General features: G+C 41.5%; 1 protein-coding gene across 1 annotated transcript in view; it reads right to left on the reverse strand.

Annotated features, from left to right (window-relative positions):
* Positions 1 to 259: 259 nt before the first annotated feature.
* The window catches only part of rps6kc1 (ribosomal protein S6 kinase polypeptide 1), a 77,004-nt gene continuing 55,204 nt past the window's right edge, over positions 260 to 22,059 (reverse strand). The window contains 3 exon segments of the mRNA XM_061885659.1: positions 260 to 1,000; positions 3,669 to 3,764; positions 13,758 to 13,840. Of these exon segments, the coding sequence (XP_061741643.1) occupies positions 899 to 1,000; positions 3,669 to 3,764; positions 13,758 to 13,840 (281 nt within the window). The 3' untranslated portion in view covers positions 260 to 898.

A 22,059-nucleotide genomic window follows, 5' to 3' on the forward strand; every position in this document is an offset into this window, starting at 1 on the left:
GACATTTAGGTGATACATGTGATCAATATCGGCCGATATCCCTCATGGATGATCGGCAGCATATATCAGTGATCCAAACATCCCTAATGATAATATTGATTGATGTAGATGAGCTGCGTACAACATACCCCTAAAAAGACCCCCACGGGTTCGTCTCGGTGCATTCTAAGGATTCCGCACGCGCACGGTCGCCATGGCGCCAGCGACATGAGAGACCGTCGACCCTCGCTGGCGTGGAGAGGAAGCAACACGGCACACGTCCATCAGGTGTGTTTATTGTCGGTGCTGCTATAGGAGGAAATAAAAGGTGTAAACGTAGAAGACAGTACATTATAACACCATCACTGAAATGCTCACTACAAAGTTAAAAGAGGAGTAGTCTGTTCCACTTTAAAGAAATATTTACATCAAATGTTCTTATTTTTTACAATATATGACGACTGTAAATTCGGTGTTTAGTGCAATTTCTGAAAAAAAACAGCTGTTTTGTTCATTCTTACGCAAGTGTTGCATGTTTTGGGACAATATCATCATATCTCACCGCTTGATCTCATACTGGAACTTGCATAGTCGATCCCTGATATCGCAAGTGGGACAAAAAAATAAGTCTTTAAAAATATTTCCGCAGGCATCGTCCTTTCATCTCCGTGGGCTTCCTGCCAGCCTCTTAAGAAATGACAAGTGTTTTCAGGCCGCAGTGATGCACACTGTACAGTATGCCTTACAGTAGAAAATATTGCACCCAGGAGGTGACACAGCAAAGGAACATGAACCAGGTCAAGGCACTACGCTGCACTTTTGGCAAAAAGACGTGGATTCCCTCGGTTTCTATGCTAGCTACCTGCAGTTACGACGGTGGCGGCCACATTTCCCAGCATGCATCTCTGGGAGCGGCGCCCTACTCAGGCCACTGCACTTTGGCAAAGAAGGGGTGCGATTTGATGTCGTCCACGCCGCCCGCTCCTGCGCCGAGCCTTTCTGCGGGGTTGTACTGGAGCAACTGACGGAGAACGGAGGAAGACATTAAACATCAATAATAATTATAAACAATGAGCACATTTGTAACAAATACAGACACCTTTAATCCAGAGTTTCCCCAGCGCTTTGTTGTTAAGGCGGCCGCCTAAACCAGACCTGGACAAATTAAGGCCTGGGGGCCACATGCGGCCCGTTGAGTTTTTCAATCTGGCCTGCCGGACATTCCCCCAATTTTTTTTTTTAAGATATTTAAGAAGGAAAGTGTAGCTGCAATTATGATATGTTTTCTAATGACCTTAAGTCTTCAACTATACTAAGCCTTTCAATACTTGGAATCTGCATGATGTACTAGTTACTATGCTCATCTAATTAGTTACTTTGGTCACTATGAGATATCTCAGGTTGTAGGTGGGTTTTTATTTTTTACCCTTGGCATTCATATTTCACTATGTTTGTTGCATTTTGGTTGTGTTTCGCTTGATTGTGAAATATGTTGTCGATATTCAGTGTTTTATCCTTCATAGTTAATATTGTAAATCCCACATTCTTTATTTTCATGTACATTCTCGGTGTCTCGTTCAGTAAAAAAAAATGTCAAATTCCATTTCCTTTTTTAAGGCGATCTGTCATAACGTTTTTAGCTTTCAATCATTAATGTGAGGTTTTGTATTAGTGTTCCTAAAAATAGATGTACTGGCCCCCAGACACACTTATCTAAATCTGGCCCCCTGAGTAAAATAATTGCCCAGGCCTGGCCTAAAACTAAAGTTTAAAAAAATTAATAAATAAATAATATATATATGTATAAATTATCTGTATTTAATTTATTTATTATTTATAAAAAAAGTTGTCCTGTAATTAAGCATGATGAATTGACCATATGTCAGCATGTGGCCCCACTTTTAACTATTTTTCAAATACTTATTTTCAGTTTGACTTAGTCATTATTTTGACTTACTAAGACAAAATAATGACTAAGTCAAATTAATAACTTAGTAAATATTGACTTAGTAAATATTGACTTACTAAGACAAAATAATGACATACTTAGTATCTCAGGTAACTAGGACTGTTTTTTGTTTTGTTTTTACTTCACGGAAAAATATCGAGATATATATAAAAATTGTAGGCTTCTTCACGCGACGAAGCCGGCCTACTTCACCACAGTCTGTAGTCTATTGCCCCCCTCCGACAGGCCAAATGACACTGTTCTTTACACCCACCCATCCGACCGCCTGTCCCAGGGCGGCGCCCCCTACCCCCTGGAGAGACACCACCTTAACTAACAATTTTTCTGTGGGAAACACTGAAATCTATATTTAAAACAGCCATTATCATTAACCGAGTACCACCTCAGAAAAAACTTGGCTTTCCAAGTACCACAATAATGACTAACATTAAAATACAGAAGCACAGTAGGTCTATGTATTCATTAAAAACACACAGAGGTGTAATTTATATATATATATATATATATATATATATATATATATATATATATATATATATATATATATTCTGAACACAATGATGTCACATTATCAATGGGAAAATGCATTTTTAAACAATATGATTTGCCTGGGCGGCTAGGAGACACCGAGAGTAACAAGCAGTATGAAATGGATTAGAAAGGACAGATTTAAAAAAAATTTAAATACAAAAATAAAATTCAAATTCAAATATTTTAACTTGGGACTTCCCGCGGGCCGGATTTTGGATGCTGGTGGGCCGGATTCGGCCCGCGGGCCGTAGTTTGGGGACCCCTGTTGTTTATAGTGTAAATGTAAATAATGTAAATAATCAAATGTATATACTTGTTCTCATGCTTTCTGATCGCTCTAAGTCCACTACTTGCTGTACATATCTTACCAAGTCAGACCTACACTGTTTCAATGTCCATTTCTCAGATGATGCAATTGTTGATGACTGAAGTACTGATATCAACCAAACCCCTTCCCCCCCACCCCATGGATTGTAAATAATGTAAATAATTCAATGTATATACTCTTGTGATTAACTTGTGTGATGACTGTATTATGCTAATTTGTACCATGAATTGATTAACGTGGACCCCGACTTAAATAAGTTGAAAAACTTATTTGGGTGTTACCATTTAGTGGTCAATTGTACGGAATATGTACTGTACTGTGCAATCTACTAATAAAAGTTTCAATCAATCGATCAATGTAGCATCCCGGAAGAGTTAGTGCTGCAAGGGATCCGGGTATTTGTTCTGTTGTGTTACGGTGCGGATGTTCTCCCGAAATGTGTTTGTCATTCTTGTTTGGTGTGGGTTCACAGTGTGGCGCGTATTAGTAACAGTGTTAAAGTTGTTTATACGGCCACCCTCAGTGTGACCTGTATGGCTGTTGACCAAGTATGCCTCGCATTCACTTGTGTGTGTGAAAAGCCGTAGATATTATGTAATTTGGCAGTGCCTTTAAGGTTTATTGGCGCTCTGTACTTCTCCCTACGTCCGTGTACCACTCTGTACAGCAACGTTTTAAAAAGTCCTACATTTTACATTTTGAATCAGATACCGATCATTTCAATTTTAAAGAATTTATCTGCCGATAATACAGCCATCCGATATTATCGAACATCTCCAATAATGAGGTAACATTGTGTTAGATATGTGTTTTTTTGTTACTATTTGAGATAAAGTGCAATGCGGGGGGGGGGGGGGTCACCTGCTCCAGTAAGGATCTGGCCTCCTCCGACACCGATTCAGGGATGCTGAGCGCCGTGTGGCGTCCGATTCCTGCTGGATGGCGGTGGAGCAGCGACTGCGAGGAGAGATAAGCATCAATACAAACATGAGCGACTGGGCAGGAGGAGGGTGGGGGGGCGGCGCCCGCTGAGCCTCCGCACACGGGAGGAGGCGCGAGCACCTGAAACAACAGTGATGACAGTAACCGCAAACAAGGACGCCTTTTTTTTTCTTGGAAGCGTATGGAAAACACGAGCATGGAAAGGTCAACTCGGACCGCTAGGAAGCCATTTTCCAAAGCGCTCACCTAAAAACAACCGAAAAGGTATCTCTAAGCGACTGAAAGCCAGCACAAGACCTCAAAGTGCTCTCCAAAACCACATTATTGTTCAAATAATTGACAAAAACGGACATAATCGCCGCGTTGCTACAGTGGATGCATCTAAAGAACCGGAAAATAACACAAGTGCAGAGCGTTGTGTGTACGTGTGTATTGGTGGCCAAATGTGTGCACTGCAAAAAGTCAAATCTAAGTAAGATGAAATATCTCAAATCAATCAATCAATGTTTATTTATATAGCCCTAAATCACAAATGTCTCAAAGGGCTGTACAAACCACTACGACTACGACATCCTCGGAAAAACCCACATAAGGGCAAGGAAAACTCACACCCAGTGGGACAACAGTGACAATGCTGAGTATGAGAAACCTTGGAGAGGACCTCCAATGTGGGTAACCCCCCCCCCCTCTAGCAATGGATGTCGAGCGGGTCTAACATGATACTGTGAACGTTCAATCCATAGTGGATCCAACACAGCCGCGAGAGTTCAGTTCAAAGTGGATCCAAGACAGCAGCGAGAGTTCAGTCCACAGGACAGCCAGTACTTCATCCATGGTCATCGGACCGGACCCCCTCCACAAGGGAGGGGGGGAGGGGGACAGAGGAGAAAAAGAAAAGAAGCGGCAGATCAATTGGTCTAAAAAGGAGGTCTATTTAAAGGCTAGAGCAGGGGTAGGAAACCTATGGCTCGGGAGCCAGATATGGCTCTTTTGATGACTGCATCTGGCTCTCGGATAAATCTGAGCTGGCATTGCTTAACACAATAAATAATGAATAATTCCACTTGTAATCACAGTGTTAAAAATAATGTTCAAAATATAAAATATTCTCATGCATTTTTAATCCATCCATCCAATTTCTACCGCACCTGTTCAAAAAGTTGCATTAATGGTAAGAAGTTATTAATTTATTATTGGTTAGTGTGGGGCTTGCCCTCCTGGGGGTTCTTCAGATCACCAAGCACCGACATGAGAGCCTGTTTCAGGGTTACAATATTGTTTTATTTTTCCATAAGTCTCTCAGTTGCTTTCCAGCAATTGTCTTTTTCTCTTTCGTTTTTGCTCGCGCTCTGGCTCCAGCCCCAACCCCGTCTCTCCTCCTGGCTGCTGCTTATAACAGAGCAACAGGTGATTAGATAACGCCCAGGTCGGCCATTTACGCACCTGTCGCTTATTCAGAGGCCGGTCCTGGCACACCTCAGTTCACTGCAGGCCGGCAGGCCACGTCCCCTCCACAGTTAGCTTCAGAATAACAATGTTATTACAAAGAATAAGAGACCTATTATACTCTAGACATTTTTGTCTTACTTAAAAATGCACGCATTTATTTGTGTTCAGTGTTAAAAAAATATATTATATGGCTCTTACGGAAATACATTTTAAAATATTAGGCCTTGTGGCTCTCTCAGCCAAAAAGGTTCCCGACCCCTGGGCTAGAGTATACTAATGAGTTTTAAGGTGAGACTTAAATGCTTCCTAAATGCTTAAATAAGGCTGATATTTGCTTATTTTCTGTCTGATAAAAATCATTCTTCTCACTTAGCAGATTTCATGTTAGAGTGTTTTACTTGTTTTAAGTGTTTTGGTCCTAAATGATGTCAGTAAGATATTACAGCTTGTTGCTGAGATGTGATGACCTATATTGAGCAAAACATGTCAGGACTATGACATGGATTTGTTTTGCTTTTTCAACGCAAAGGATGATTGGCACGAGCCAGACGTCAACGTGAGTACATATTTAATTTATTTACACAGTACAATACAAAAACAGGAAAACAAAGGGCGCGCACAATGGCGGGAAATAAACTAGACTATACTCAAAAACAAAAACAGCACAATGGCATGGCTATATACAAATAAATCAAAGATACTATCTATGGCATATAGCGAAACAAAAACTTGCACTGAGGCATAAACACAAAATGTCTTACGTGGCGTGGTCAAACAATAAAAAGCGTGGCAAGGCATGAAGGTGCGTGGTCATGAGGGTTCAATACAAAGATCCCGTAGGTAGGTAAAGTTCCCAGGCCGAGGAACAGAAAACAAATGGCTTAAATACTAGCTGTGGTAATTGGAAACAGGTGTGAGAGCTGAGGACTAGGAGACCAGGTGGAATCTAATGGGTTACTATGGAAACAAATAAAACCAGGAAGTGCAAAACGGGAAACAAGAGTCCAAAGAACCAAACATGATCAAACATAAAACCTGGTTCACAGGCATGACAAAACATGCTTGAAACTAGAATATCAAGTGTTGCAAAATCTGTGTCATCAACACTCACAAGTATAAAACTACTTTTTTAATGTCATCATTTCTTACTTCAAGCATGAAATAAAAAAATCATGACTTTGACACAATTGTGTCTCATATTAAAACAGATGACAGTCAAATGGACTTTTCTGTTTTATTTTCAATGAAACAATAGAAAACAGCTCCTCATATTTAAACATTTAACATGTGACATTTCTAACTATTTTGAACAGACATAGTTCATGCACATTCAGATAAGTTCTTCAAATTTACAATTAAAAAAAATTAGGCCGGAGGCTGAGCTGTAAAATACTTACCCTGTTTCCATATGAGTTGGAAAATTGTGTTAGATGTAAATATAAACAGAATACAATGATTTGCAAATCCTTTTCAACCCATATTCAGTTGCAAATAATCATTAACTTTAGGATTTGATGCCATCAACACGTGACAAAGAATTTGGGAAAGGTGGCAATAAATACTGATAAAGTTGAGGAATGCTCATCAAACACTTATTTGGAACATCCCACAGGTGGGTGCCATGATTGGGTATAAAAACAGCTGCCCAAAAAATGCTCAGTCTTTCACAAGAAAGGATGGGGCGAGGTACACCCCTTTGTCCACAACTGTGTGAGCAAATAGTCAAACAGTTTAAGAACAACGTTTCTCAAAGTACAATTGCAAGAAATTTAGGGATTTCAACATCTACGCTCCATAATATCATCAAAAGGTTCAGAGAATCTGGAGAAATCACTCCACGTAAGCGGCATGACCGGAAACCAACATTGAATGACCGTGACCTTCGATCCCTCAGACGGCCCTGTATCAAAAACCGACATCAATCTCTAAAGGATATCACCACATGGACTCAGGAACACTTCAGAAAACCACTGTCACTAAATACATTTTGTCGCTACATCTGTAAGTGCAAGTTAAAGCTCTACTATGCTAAGCGAAAGCCATTTATCAACAACATCCAGAAACGTCGCCGTCTTCGCTGGGCCCGAGATCATCTAAGATGGACTGATGCAAAGTGGAAAAGTGTTCCGTGGTCTGACGAGTCCACATTTCAAATTGTTTTTTGGAAATATCCGACATCGTGTCATCCGAACCAAAGGGGAAGCGAACCATCCAGAATGTTATCGACGCAAAGTTCAAAAGCCAGCATCTGTGATGGTATGGGGGTGCATTAGTGCCCAAGGCATGGGTAACTTACACATCTGTGAAGGCACCATTAATGCTGAAAGGTACATACAGGTTTTTGAAAAAGCACGCGCTTGGCGCGATGATGTCATGTTGTCGATGGAAAAATGCATTTTTAGACCATATGATTTGCCTGAGCGGCTAGGAGACTCCGAGAGTAACAAGCGCTTGCTTTGTTGCCTTTCCATTAAGAACAATACATTATTTTTTAGTACAAGTTTGCTGTTTTAAAAAAATGTAATGCCGAGCGCATATCATTATGTCAAGATAATGGCACTAGCATTTACTTCATTTAAGAATATTTTATAACATATTGAGCAAATGGGTCTCATATTTGTTATTTCTACCAAGAAAAGTACACTTGTTGTTAGTGAGAATATACTTATTTTAAGCTATTTCAGAATTCATTGAAGTTAGCTAATTTTAATTGTTTTGGAAAGTCTTGACAAGCCAAATGTTCTTGTTCTATTGGCATATAATTTCTTAGTTCAAGTAAAATACGCCTCATTTTTGTATTTTTAGGGACCGAATGTCCCTTTGGGACCGAGGACCCTATTGAATTTCTAAGGTTTTATTATTATTCTTTATTATACCGCCGCATCTTTGAGCTGTAATTTGACTCCCTTAACATGCTTCGAAACAAATTTGACAAACACATGAGGACTGGTGAAAATTGCGATCTAATCAAAAAACCAAACTCCAAAACTCAAAATTGTGCTCTAGCGCCCCCTAGGAAGAAAACACAGACAAAACTGTCTGTAACTTCCAGTAGGAACTTCGTAGAAACATGAAACAAAAACCACTACGTGGGTCTCAGTTAGACCTATATTTCATACACTCTTACCTCCCAGCTAAAATCAACAGGAAGTTTGCAATTCCCTCTCAATACAAAAGTTGGCTGAAAAAATGTCGCTTTTTTTCTAACATTATCTCCTCTGAGGCCGTTTGTCGTTTCGGCTTCAAATAAGCAAGAGAAGAGAGATTGAACCCTTCTGATTAAAAGTTGAGGAAATTTTTAATCACTGCTACGTTTTGGATTTTATCAGCCTTCAATTAACCGCTGCGCTGAAAACCATTTTGAAGATGGCCGCTGTGCACACACGCAGTGAGGGAGACGTTTTTTTCTCGTTTTTTTCTCGTCTGCTGCTGTTGCGCACGCACCAACATTCGTGGGGGAGGGGCTGTGATCGTCCATACCAAGATGGCTGCCAGGTGCTGTAGCTAAGCCGGTATGTTTTAAAGTTGTGGTTTGCCTGCATATCGTAAAAACAACCGTCCGACATTTTACAACTAATTGTAAACTTATAGGTGCCGACCATCAGGGCCCGAATTGCGACGATAGTGTGTGTCGATGTTAAGATATTACGCCGAGTTAGTAAGTCTATCTGTTTGCTAATAGTAGCTACTACCAATCCATCTTCTAACGCTTATCCGGGCTTGGGCCGCGGGGGCAGCAGCCAAAGTGGTCCCGTCCTTTAATTGTACTTGTTTTGGTAAGTCTTGACAAGCCAAATGTTCTTGTTCTATTGGTAGATAATTTGGCTAAGTTCAAGAAAAATACCCCTCATTTTTGTATTTTTTTCCCTTGTTTTTGAACACTGACTTTTTGCAGTGTGTTCCCCCCACTCAACCCCCCCCTCCCATCAGCTGGACCTGCTGCCTTGCTCCCTCTCTCTCCTGATACGTGCTGCAGGAGTTCTGGCAGGGTTCCTGGCTGCAGTCAAGACTGCTCCAGGCAAGATCTTATCCTGCAAGGATCAAGAGACACTATTTGTGCTTTGTCTGTACGTGTATGTGTGTGTGTGTGTGTATATATATGTGTGTGTGTGTGTGTGTGTTTATCCTTGCCAGGACGGTACCCAGACGTAATCATCAAAGGAGACATCTGTGTGACTGACTTTGTTTTTTCCCCAGGTAAGTGTGTGTGTGTGCGTGTATGTGTGTGTGTGTGTGTGTGTGTCGCGACAACACGATAACACCAACCTAACACCCCCTGACTCATGTTCGGGACACTGATGGGCAACGATGATGGCTGATAAGAAAATATGCCCACTGGCAAGCAGTTCCTCCATTTAAATTTAATAGACAATGAAAAATTGAAGGGGGCCGATTTGCACGTGCACTGTTTAAGTGTGTGTGTGTGTGTGTGTGTGAGTGTGTTACAGGGGAGCCTCCGATGTGGAACACAATCCGTTCCTGCACTGTTCAACCCAGGGGTAGGGAACCTATGGCTCTGGAGCCAAATGTGGCTCTTTTGATGACTGCATCTGGTACCCTCGGATAAATCTTTGCCGACGTTGCTTAACACGATAAGTAATTAATGATTCCACTGGTAATCACAGTGTTCAAAATAACGTTCCAAATATAAAACATTCTCGTGCATTTTAAAGGCCTACTGAAATGAGATGTTCTTATTTAAACGGGGATAGCAGGTCCATTCTATGTGTCATACTTGATCATTTGGCGATATTGCCATATTTTTGCTGAAAGGATTTAGTAGAGAACATCCACGATAAAGTTCGCAACGGGAAAAAAGCCCTGCCTGTACCGGAAGTAGCAGACGATGACGTCACAAGTGTGATGGCTCCTCACATATTCACATTGATTTTAATGGGAGCCTCCAACAAAAAGTGCTATTCAGACCGAGAAAACGACAATTTCCCCATTAATTTGAGCGAGGATGAAAGATTCGTGTTTGAGGATATTGATAGCGACGGACTAGAAACAAAAAAAATAAAACGCGATTGCAATCGCGTTGCATTGAGACAGATTCATATGTTTTTAGAGACATTTACTAGGATAATTTTGGGAAATCCCGCTCTGATCCATAGTAAAGTTTCACCTCTGTGAATTTTAAACAAGGAATCATCGTGTGTTTGTGTGGCTAAAGGCTAAAGCTTCCCAACTCCATCTTTCTACTTTGACTTCTCCATTATTAATTGAACAAATTGCAAAAGATTCAGCAACACAGATGTCCAAAATACTGTGTAGTTATGCGGTTAAAGCAGACGACTTTTAGCTGTGTGTGTGTGCAGCGCTCATACTTCCTAACAGCCCGTGATGTCAAGCATACACGTCATCATTACATGACATTTTAAAGAAAAAAGTCCCTGGAAAATTAATATTGTAATTTAGTAAACTAAAAAGGCCGTATTGGCATGTGTTGCAATGTTTATATTTCATCATTGATATATAAACTATCAGACTGCGTGGTGGGTAATAGTGGCTTTCAGGAGGCCATTAACCCATCCATCCGTTTTTCTACCGCACCTGTTCAAGACGTCGCATTAATGGTAAAAAGTACGTTGCTTATTATTGGTTAGCTTCAGAATAACAAAGTTGTTTAAAAGAATAATAGACTTGTTATTAGAGATGTCAGATAATGGCTTTTTTGCCGATACCCCGATATTGTCCAACTCTTAATTACCAATACCGATGTCAACCTATACCGATACATAGAGTCGTGGAATGAACACATTATTATGCCTCATTTTGTTGTGATGCCCCGCTGGATGCATTAAACAATGTAACAAGGTTTTCCAAAAATAAATCATCTTAGGTTATGGTTAAAAAATGCCAATATGGCACTGCCATATTTATTATTGAAGTCATTATATTTTTAAAATGCCTCAAAACAGCAGCTTGGAATTTGGGACATGCTCTCCCTGAGAGAGCATGAGGAGGTTGAGGTGGGCGTGGTTGGGAGGTAGCGGGGGGAGGGGGAGGGGTGCATATTGTAGTGTCCCGAAAGAGTTAGTGCTGCAAGGGGTTCTGGGTATCTGTTCTGTTGTGTTTATGTTGTGTTACGGTGCGGATGTTCTCCCCAAATGTGTTTGTCATTCTTGTTTGGTGTGGGTTCACATATTTGTAACAGTGTTAAAGTTGTTTATACGGCCACCCTCAGTGTGACCTGTATGGCTTTGCTTTCACTTGTGTGTGTGAAAAGCCGTAGATATTATGTGATTGGGCCAGCACGCAAAGGCAGTGCCTTTGAGGTTTATTGGCGCTCTGTACTTCTCCCTACGTCCGTGGACACAGCGGCGTTTTAAGAAGTCATAAATTTTACTTTTTTAAACAGATACCGATAATTTCCGATATTACATTTTAAAGCATTAATCGACATCCCTGATTGTTATACTCTACAAATGTTGATCTTACTTAAAAATGCACACATTTAGTGGTATTCAGTGTTAAAAAAATATGATATGGCTCTCACAGAAATAGACTTTAAAATATTTTTGCTTTTTATGGCTCTCTCAGCCAAAAAGGTTCCGGACCCCTGGTTCAACCTTTAGTTTGTTCGAACTTGTAGATTTCCCCATAAAAACGTTGCAATAAAAAAATGAAAATAATCTTTTCCGGGGTTCAAACTATCGCCATCTGTGCCAGCAACTTGAGATTTCCAGGTGTGATCCCCGCTTCTGCCATCCTAGTCCCTGCCGTTGTGTCCTTGGGCAAGACACTTTACCCACTTGCTCCCAGTGCCACTCACACTGGTTTAAAAATGTAATTTAGATACTGGGTTTCACTCTGTAAAGCGCTTTGAGTCACTAGAGAAAGGCGCTATATACAAACCCCGTTTCCATGAGTTGGGAAATTGTGTTAGATGTAAATATAAACAGAATACAATGATTTGCAAATCCTTTTCAACCCATATTCAGTTGAATATGCTACAAAGACAACATATTTGATGTTCAAACTGAAACTTTTTTTTTTTGCAAATAATCATTAACTTTAGAATGACAAAGGAGTTGGGAAAGTTGGCAATAAATACTGATAAAGTTGAGGAATGCTCATCCAACACTTATGTGGAACATCCCACAGGTGTGCAGGCTAATTGGGAACAGGTGGGTGCCATGATTGGCTATAAAAACAGCTTCCCAAAAAATGCTCAGTCTTTCACAAGAAAGGATGGGGCGAGGTACACCCCTTTGTCCACAACTGCGTGAGCAAATAGTCAAACAGTTTAAGAACAACGTTTCTCAAAGTGCAATTGCAAGAAATTTAGGGATTTCAACATCTCCATCCATCCATTTTCTACCGCTTATTCCCTTTCGGGGTTGGGGGGGGCGCTGGCGCCTATCTCAGCTACAATCGGGCGGAAGGCAGGGTACACCCTGGACAAGTCGCCACCTCATCGCAGGGCCAACACAGATAGACAGACAACATTCACACACTAGGGCCAATTTAGTGTTGCCAATCAACCTATCCCCAGGTGCATGTCTTTGGAAGTGGGAGGAAGCCGGAGTACCCGGAGGGAACCCACGCATTCACGGGGAGAACATGCAAACTCCACACAGAAAGATCCCGAGCCTGGATTTGAACCCAGGACTGCAGGAACTTCGTATTGTTAGGCAGATGCACAAAACCCTCTGCCACCGTGAAGCCCGGATTTCAACATCTACGGTTCATAATATCATCAAAAAGTTCAGAGAATCTGGAGAAATCACTCCACGTAAGCGGCATGGCCGTGACCTTTGATCCTTCAGACAGCACTGTATAAAAAAAACGACATCAATCTATAAAGGATATCACCACATGGGCTCAGGAACACTTCAGAAAACCACTGTCAATAAATACAGTTTGTTGTTACATCTGTAAGTGCAAGTTAAAGCTCTACTATGTAAAGCGAAAGCCATTTATCAACAACATCCGGAAACGCCGCCGGCTTCTCCGGGCCCGAGATCATCTAAGATGGACTGTTGCAAAGTGGAAAAGTGTTCTGTGGTCTTACTTAAATTTCAATTTTTGCAGTGTATGGTGTCATTCCCAGGCCGGATTCGGCTCCCGAGCCGCCAGTTGAATATTTTATGGTTGATTTGACTTCAAAGCCTCAAGTGTATTTGTTAGATGTAAATGATGTAGATGCATGGGTTTGAGATTCTCCCTCGCAAAGTCCAGGTCTTGGAAGATGGGCCCTCGAACGGACAATAGCTAGCACTTGTGACAAGAGCCCCGGTCTTCACTTTCAGCACCGACATAAGGTTGATGCTGGTGTTCTCCGAGCCCAGCGGTGCTCCAGGAGCCAGGAAAGAAGCCCACAGGGAGCTGACCCTGTGGCCCGGCAGATGGAGCTCAAGCTGGGGGGAGAAAGTCGCACAGACACCCCTGGTGCTAGCGCAGAACCAGAGCGAGAGAGGGCAGCCAAGACGCACCTCTTCCACACAAATGACACAAAAACAACAACACACGCGACCTGGCAAGAGCATAAAGAGTGCGGGACAGCTGCCAATCAACCTGCGGATATCCCGAGCAACACTTTTTCTTTGGACTCACCGTGCCTGTCAGAAGCTCATACAGGATGGCGCCCAAACTCCACCAATCGCAGGCGTCTGTCTCCTCACTGATGCTTCCCACCTCTGAAAAGACGACATATGATTATGCGATGAGAGCGGCCGTGTGGAGGAAAATAATACACTTGTGCACTGCAAAAAGTGGTCAAGAACAAGAAAAAATATATAAATAGGTGTATTTTATTTCAACTAAGCAAAAATATCTGCCAATGGAACAAGAACATTCGGCTTGTTAAGGCTTTCCAAAACAAGTAAAATTAGCTAACCTCAACGAACCCAAAAATAGCTTAAAATTGTCATGTCTTGGTGATCATGTTTAGTTTGGCTATGTTCTGTTTGTTTTTTGCACTCTGTCAGTTCCTGTTTTTTCACTCCCTGATTTGTTTCCATGACAACCCATTAGTTTTCACCTGTCCTCATGTCACGCACCTGATTCATTTGTACTCGCACACCTGTTGTCAATCACCATGTCACTATTTAAGCCTGCAGTTGCCAGGCAGTTAGCCTGGTGACATCACCCTCTATCACCTTCCACTCACCCTCAACACAATCTTGTTATCCATGCCGATGCTCCCTGTTCCATTCTCATTCCATGTAAGTTTTCGTTATTCATGCCATGGTGCACGTTTTTGTTTTATGACCATAGTTTGCCTTAGTGCAAGTTTTGTTTTCATAGCCAAGTTTTGTACCTCCGTTGTGAGCGCTTTTCGTTTATTCCTTTTTTTTAATTATAATTAAAAGATGTCATTACCTTCAAGCCATGTCCGTTCCAATCGCTTTGCACTACGGGAAAACAAACCTCACCAAAGTCCAGGCCTTGACAAAAATAAGTATATTCTCACTAATACGTGCATTTTTCTTAGTAGAAAAAAAGAGACCTCTTTGCTCAATATGTTGAAAAATGTTCTTAAATGAAGTAAATGCTAGTGCCATTATCTTGACATGATGATATGCACTCTGTATTACATTTCTTGAAACCAGCAAACTTATCCTAAAAACTAATTTATTGTTCTTAATGGAAACAATAACAGATGAAGAGGGAGCTGAGCCGGAAGGCAAAGCTCTCAATTTACCGCTCGATCTACGTTCCCATCCTCACCTATGGTCATGAGCTTTGGGTTATGACCGAAAGGACAAGATCACGGGTACAAGCGGCCCAAATGAGTTTCCAGGTCTGTCCCTTAGAGATAGGGTGAGAAGCTCTGCCATCCGGGAGGAACTCAAAGTAAAGCCGCTGCTCCTTCACATGGAGAGGAGCCAGATGAGGTGGTTCGGGTTTCTGGTCAGGATGCCACCCGAACTCCTCCCTAGGGAGGTGCTTAGGGCACGTCCGACCGGTAGGAGGCCACGGGGAAGACCCAGGACACGTTGGGAAGACTATGTCTCCTGGCTGGCTTTGGAACACCTCGGGATCCCCCAGGAAGAGCTAGACGAAGTGGCTGGGGGGGAGAGGGAAGTCTGGGCTTCCCTGCTTAGGTTGCCGCCCCCGCGACCCGACCTCAAATAGGCGGAAGAAGATGGATGGATGGATGGATGCTAGTGGTGAACATGCCCTTTCCCATCTACTTTGGCATGTGTTGCAGCCATGAAATTCTAAGTTAATTATTAGCTGCGAAAAAATATATAAAGTTTATGAGTTTGAACATCAAATATGTTGTCTTTGTAGCATATTCAACTGAATATGGGTTGAAAAGGATTTGCAAATCATTGTATTCCGTTTATATTTACATCTAACACAATTTCCCAACTCATACAGAAACGGGGTTTGTAAAACACGGCTTAGCGAGAAGAATTATCTGATCAGACAGAAAATAAGCAACTATCAGCCTTATTTGAGATATTTAACCTTACTCAGATATCAGTTTTTGCAGTGTGGTTGTTGCGAACCCAGACATTCCACTTCCTTCCATAGACTTTCGCTACTTCAGTCTTAAACCCTTCACACAGTTACAGAGCAGCATCTTGAATCACTCAGTAATTCAGCGCAGTGACATAATGAGCGCACACACACACACACACACACACACACACACACACATACACACAAACAAGTGTGTCTCATAAAAAGGGTGATTTGCATAATAAAAAAAAAAGCAGTTAAATTGAGGAAACCGTCTGTGCTGCAACTTCACACCATCTGCATGACCTGACCTGGAACGCAAACACAGGCTCAGACAAAACGTGCGCGTTAAGGAACCTAACGCTGGAACAAGAGAGGACAAATAACGCGGTGAATGCGTGTTTGTTTTTCTGTCTTTTTCTTGAAGAAAAAAAAAAATGTTAACCTGTTAAAACATGAATCGAACCAACAATAATTTCTGAGAGACAGGACAAGAAACATATTAAATAAACTCTGCTCTATTTCATAGGTTTAATTGTGCATATATAAACCCGAGTTTATATATGCGAGTTGAGTTTATACCAAAAAGTTCTATTTTGGTTTCATCTGACCACATGACATTCTCCCAATCCTCTGCTGTATCATCCATGTATCCTTTTTGGTATAAACTCAACTGGTGGTGTTTGGAGGAAGAAGAATACTGAGTTGCATCCCAAGAACACCATACCTTCTGTGAAGCATGGTGGTGGAAACATCATGCTTTGGGGCTGTTTTTCTGCTAAGGGGACAGGACGATTGATACGTGTTAAGGAAAGAATGAATGGGGCCATGTATTGTGAGATTTGGAGCCAAAACCTCCTTCCATCAGTGAGAGCTTTGAATGGTTGACCAAATACTGATTTTCCACCATAATCTATAAATAAATTATTTGAAATTCCTACAATGTGAATTCCTGGATTTTTTTTTCACATTCTGTCTCTCACAGTTGAAGTGTACCTACGCTTGCTACTCTCGGGGGTCTACAAGCTGCTCAGGCAAATCATATTGTCAAAAAAATGCATTTTTTCCATCGACAACATGACATCATCACACCAAGTGCGTGCTCTTTCAGTCAATTAGTGCGCGAGGAATATATATTATATATATATATATATATATACAGTGGGGCAAAAAAGTATTTAGTCAGCCAGCGATTGTGCAAGTTCTCCCACTTCAAATGAAGACAGAGGTCTGTAATTTTCATCATAGGTACACTTCAACTGTGAGAGACAGAATGTGAAAAAAAAAATCCAGGAATTCACATTGTAGGAATTTTAAAGAATTTATTTGTAAATTATGGTGGAAAATAAGTATTTGGTCAACCATTCAAAAACTCTCACTGATGGAAGGAGGTTTTGGCTCAAAATCTCACTCATTCTTTCCTTAACACGGATCAATCGTCCTGTCCCCTTAGCAGAAAAACAGCCCCGAAGCATGATGTTTCCACCCCCATGCTTCACAGTAGGTATGGTGTTCCTGGGATGCAACTCGGTATTCTTCTTCCTCCAAACACGACCAGTTGAGTTTATACCAAAAAGTTCTATTTTGGTTTCATCTGACCACATGACATTCTCCCAATCCTCTGCTGTATCATCCATGTATCCATTTTGGTATAAACTCAACTCGTGGTGTTTGGAGGAAGAAGAATACGGATTTGCATCTCAAGAACACCATACCTACTGTGAAGCATGGGGGTGGAAACATCATGCTTTGGGGGCTGTTTTTCTGCTAAGTGGACAGGACGATTGATCCGTGTTAAGGAAAGAATGAATGGGGCCATGTATCGTGAGATTTGGAGCCAAAACCTCCTTCCATCAGTGAGAGCTTTGAATGGTTGACCAAATACTTATTTTCCACCATCATTTACAAATAAATTATTTGAAATTCCTACAATGTGAATTCCTGGATTTTTTTTTTCCCATTCTGTCTCTCACAGTTGAAGTGTACCTATGATGAAAATGACAGACGTCTATCATCATTTTAAGTGGGAGAACTTGCACAATCGCTGGCTGACTAAATACTTTTTTGCCCCACTGTATGTCATCTTACTGACATCATGCACAAAAGTGCACTCATAGCTTGTTTTAAAATGTCTCTGACAATCTTGCACTTTCTGTTTTGGAAATGACATGAATGTTTGTGCCACTGCTTGATAACTGTTTAATAAATACACTTTTAGTTGTGATTTCCCTCTCTGCATGAAAGTTTAAAAGTAGCATATATTAATGCAGTATGAAGAAGAATGTTTTAATGTAGACACATAGAATCATCATACTGCTGTGAAAGGGCTGCAGTCTACCTTGTCTCTATGCACAAGTGCCATGTTGTAAATGTGATGTTTTATGTGTTGTTTACTGTTTTTAATGAAACCTTGCTGCTGTCCTCTTGGCCAGGTCTCCCTTGGAAAAGAGATATTTGATCTCAATTGGATTTTTACCTGGTTGAATAAAGGCTAAATAAAATACAAATAAAATTATACTGCTGTGATTTGTTAGAATAATTATGTCTGTATTATCACACTAACTTTAATATGCTTAAAGTCCCTTATTAGCTATTGTGCTCAAGTTAGACTTTTTCTGATCTATGCAAGGACAACTCTTCTTGTCTGAGAGGTGGCCTCAGCCACAGATGTTATCTTTGTTGTAGCCGCTCTCAGCCAAGGACTTCAAGGACCTCAACCAAGATAAGACGACAGCACGCAGACGAAGCGGGGACAAGGCGAAATCACAAGGCCTCCCAGCCCATACCGTCACGTACTGTGCGTCCTGGACCTGCTTTGCATAATATATGTGACCACTCCTTTTAGAGGCAGCCTGGGTGATGTTGACTATGGAACTCTGAATAAAAAGAGGGACGCGGGAGCTGAACCTTAGAGCGTAGGGCGAGACTGTGACCAAGTGTGCAGTGCCATGCGTTCTCCTCATGAGCTAAATTGAACGCTGTCTCTGCATGATTCCTTGCTTTTTGTCTGTTTAATAGATGTCATCAGTGTTTGAACCTGACAGATTATATGCATCAAGTGTTCATTCAAGGCAAAGGCAAAATATCTCGATATATATGGTGTATCGTAACATGGCCCCAAAATATGGAGGTGCCGTATTTCCTTGAATTGCCGCCGAGTTTGTAGTATTCGCCTGCCTTGAATTACTGCCGGGTCAAACTCGTTTCGCAAAATAAATAGCGGATGCTTAGCATTACCGGCGGCTCAGGATTAACGCCGGGTCAGACTCGTTTTGCAAAAGATTATTTTTATTAGCGCATGTTTAGAATTTCCGCCGGGTCAAACTCGTTTTGCCGAATAATTAGCATATGCCTATTCTAAGACAGTTATTTTCAGGACTTACCGTATTTCCTTGAATTGCCGCCGGGTATATAGGATGCGCTTGCCTAGAATTACTGTCGGGTCAAACTCGGTTCGCCAAATAATTAGCATATGCCTAGAATTTCCGCCGGGTTAAACTCGTCACATCACGAGTGACACTTCACCTGTCATCATTTTCAAAATGGAGGAGGCTGATTTCAATAATTTTAAATTGCATGAAGGGAAGAAGATTAAGAGCTATTCAGTAGGATTTAAGGTCCAATCTATTGAATATGCTAAAAAGAACAGAAAGCAGATGTTTTATTAATATACCGTAGCTGCGTGTGTCAAATATGAGTCATTAAATGACTCCCGCCTCCTGGTGATAGAGGGCGCTAGTGATCCTTCTTGCGACTATTTGGCTGCAGAAGAAGTGACAACAAGCAGCGAGAGTGAGAAGCGACCGTTTATTTTTTCCTCTCGCTTGCACTTTTAACATGGAGGATTATATATCTAAAATAAAACAGTTTTCTAAACTGGACTTTCAATCGAAGCAGGAGGTAATAAAGGAAGATCTCCATCGACACAGAGAGACTTTTAAAACTGAAGAAAGATAAGGAAGACTTCTATAAACAAGTTATCGATGCTTTTGATCAGAAGGAGCTGCGCATGGACTTTATTTATAAGTAAAGGTAAGACCATAATAACGTTTTTTTTCAATTAAATGTGCTTTTCAGGATGGTATCCTTACATCACACTCAAATCTATAAGCGCAGGCCTAAATTTACCGCATGCCTTTGGTAAACGCCGGAGTGAGAAGAGGTTTTAAATTAATTTGCGCCCCGGCGGCAATTCAAGGAAATAGGGTTAATAAAAGGCCATAACCGCCCGGCCCTACTATGCACCACAATTTGATGCTCCCTTCTGGCTTGAATGTTATTTCTTGACAGGCGACAATATTTAACAGGGTTTATTATGTACAAAGACAGCGTTAAAGTAATCTTTTCTCCAAGTTGTCGCTCTTTTGATCCTTTTTTTTGTTGTGATGAATTACTTACAGGATTGAACACGTTTCCTTCCAAAGCAGCCCTGAAGGTGAACATTTAATGGGACGTTTGCGCGACAAAAAGTTTGAGGACACAAACCATCGAGCGAGTGTGTGTTTAAAGGCCTACTGAAAGCCACTACTACCCACAACGCAGTCTGATAGTTTATATATCAATGATGAAATATTAACATTGCAACACATGCCAATACGGCCTTTTTAGTTCACTAAATTGCAATTTTAAATTTCCCGCGAAGTGTCCTGTTGAAAACGTTGCGGAATGATGACGCGTGACGTCTCGGGTTGGAGGGGACATAGCCCAGCACCACTTGCGGCTAAAAGTCGTCTCCTTTCATCGCACAATCACACAGTATTTTGGACATCTGTGTTGCTGAATCTTTTGCAATTTGTTCAATTAATATTGGAGAAGTCAAGGTAGAAAGATGGAGTTTGGAAGCTTTAGCCTTTAGCCACACAAACACACGGTGTTTCCTTGTTTAAAATTCCCGGAGGTGAAGCTTTACTATGGATAAGAGCGGTCAAGCGAACATGGTTCCCGACCGACCACTTGTCAACCGGCAGGTTTCGGTGAGAAAATTGTGGTAATAAGTCGGCTCTTACCGGAGACATCAGCGGATCTTCCGTCCTGCTGCAGCTGCATGACTTCCCTCAGAAACTGGCGTCAACACACCCGTGGACACACCTCTCCGACTATCAAATACTATTCAACTCACTAAAACACTGATGCAATTGCCTTTTTTTTTTTCCTAGTCCTTCTCTATCAATATCCTCAGGCACAAATCTTTCATCCTCGCTCAAATTAATGGGGAAATTGTCGTTTTCTCGGTCCGAATAGCTCTAGCTGCTGTCACACCGGTGACGTCATCGTCTGCTACGTCCGGTAAAGGCAGGGCTTTTTTATTAGCGACCAAAAGTTGCGAACTTTATCGTGGATGTTCTCTACTGAATCCTTTCAGCAAAAATATGGCAACATCGTGAAATGATCAAGTATGACACATAGAATGGACCTGCTATCCCTGTTTAAATAAGAAAATCTCATTTCAGTAGGCCTTTAAGTCAGTGTTTTTCAACCACTGTGCCACAATGAGTCGGGTCTGTTTTGACCTCCGCCGAACCCGTTAGGCCGACTCACCAAACTCCTAGGGTTCGACTGAACCCAGGTTAAGAACAACTGGCTTAAACCAAAAATAAACAAAAGGTGAGTGCCCTTAATAAAAGGCATTGAAGCTACGCAGAACGGAACTAAAACTGAACTGGCTACAAAGTGAACAAAAACAGAATGCTGGACGACAGCAAAGACTTACTGTGGAGCAAAGACGGCGTCCACAATGTACATCCGAAAATGACATGACAATCAACAATGTCCCCACAAAGAAGGATTAAAAACTATTGAAATATTCTTGATTGCTAAAACGAAGTATAAGTGGGAAATATCGCTCAAAGGAAGACATGAAACTGCTACAGGAAAATATCAAAAGAAAAGAAAAAGCCACCAAAATAGGAGCACAACACAAGCACTAAAACACTACACACAGGAAAAAAAGCAAAAAAGTCTAAATAAATCACGGTGTGGTATGACAGGTGGTGACAGTACACCTACTTTGAGACAAGAGCTATAGTCATGCATGCTTGGTTATGTTTAAAAGTCATATCCAAAAATTGCGACTTTTTACTGTCAACTGAGTTTCGTTTTTCAGTGATTTCTGCTGGTGGTGTGCCTCTGCATTTTTTCAATGCCAAAAATGTGCCTTGGCTCAAAAAAGGTTGAAAAACGCTGCTTTAAGTAACCCAGACACTTTTTTGCTAAAGTCAAAAAGCCTGTCCCCCGTATGCACGGGCGCCAGATGGCTTCTCGTGCCGTTCAACTTTGCTTTGCTCCCCTCCCGGCGGGCTGGTGGAGGATCCGATCACCCAGGGGGGGTGGACCCTGCGACCCGGTGTGTGTGCCCAGAGATCAGGCTCCTCAGCTGGGGGAACATGAGAGACAAAGACCCCTGGTCTCCTGGAGGCTGCCGGGGGGAGACGGAGGGGGCTCGTGT

This window comes from Nerophis ophidion, linkage group LG24 (genome assembly GCF_033978795.1).
Source record: "Nerophis ophidion isolate RoL-2023_Sa linkage group LG24, RoL_Noph_v1.0, whole genome shotgun sequence".
Lineage (NCBI taxonomy): Eukaryota > Metazoa > Chordata > Actinopteri > Syngnathiformes > Syngnathidae > Nerophis > Nerophis ophidion.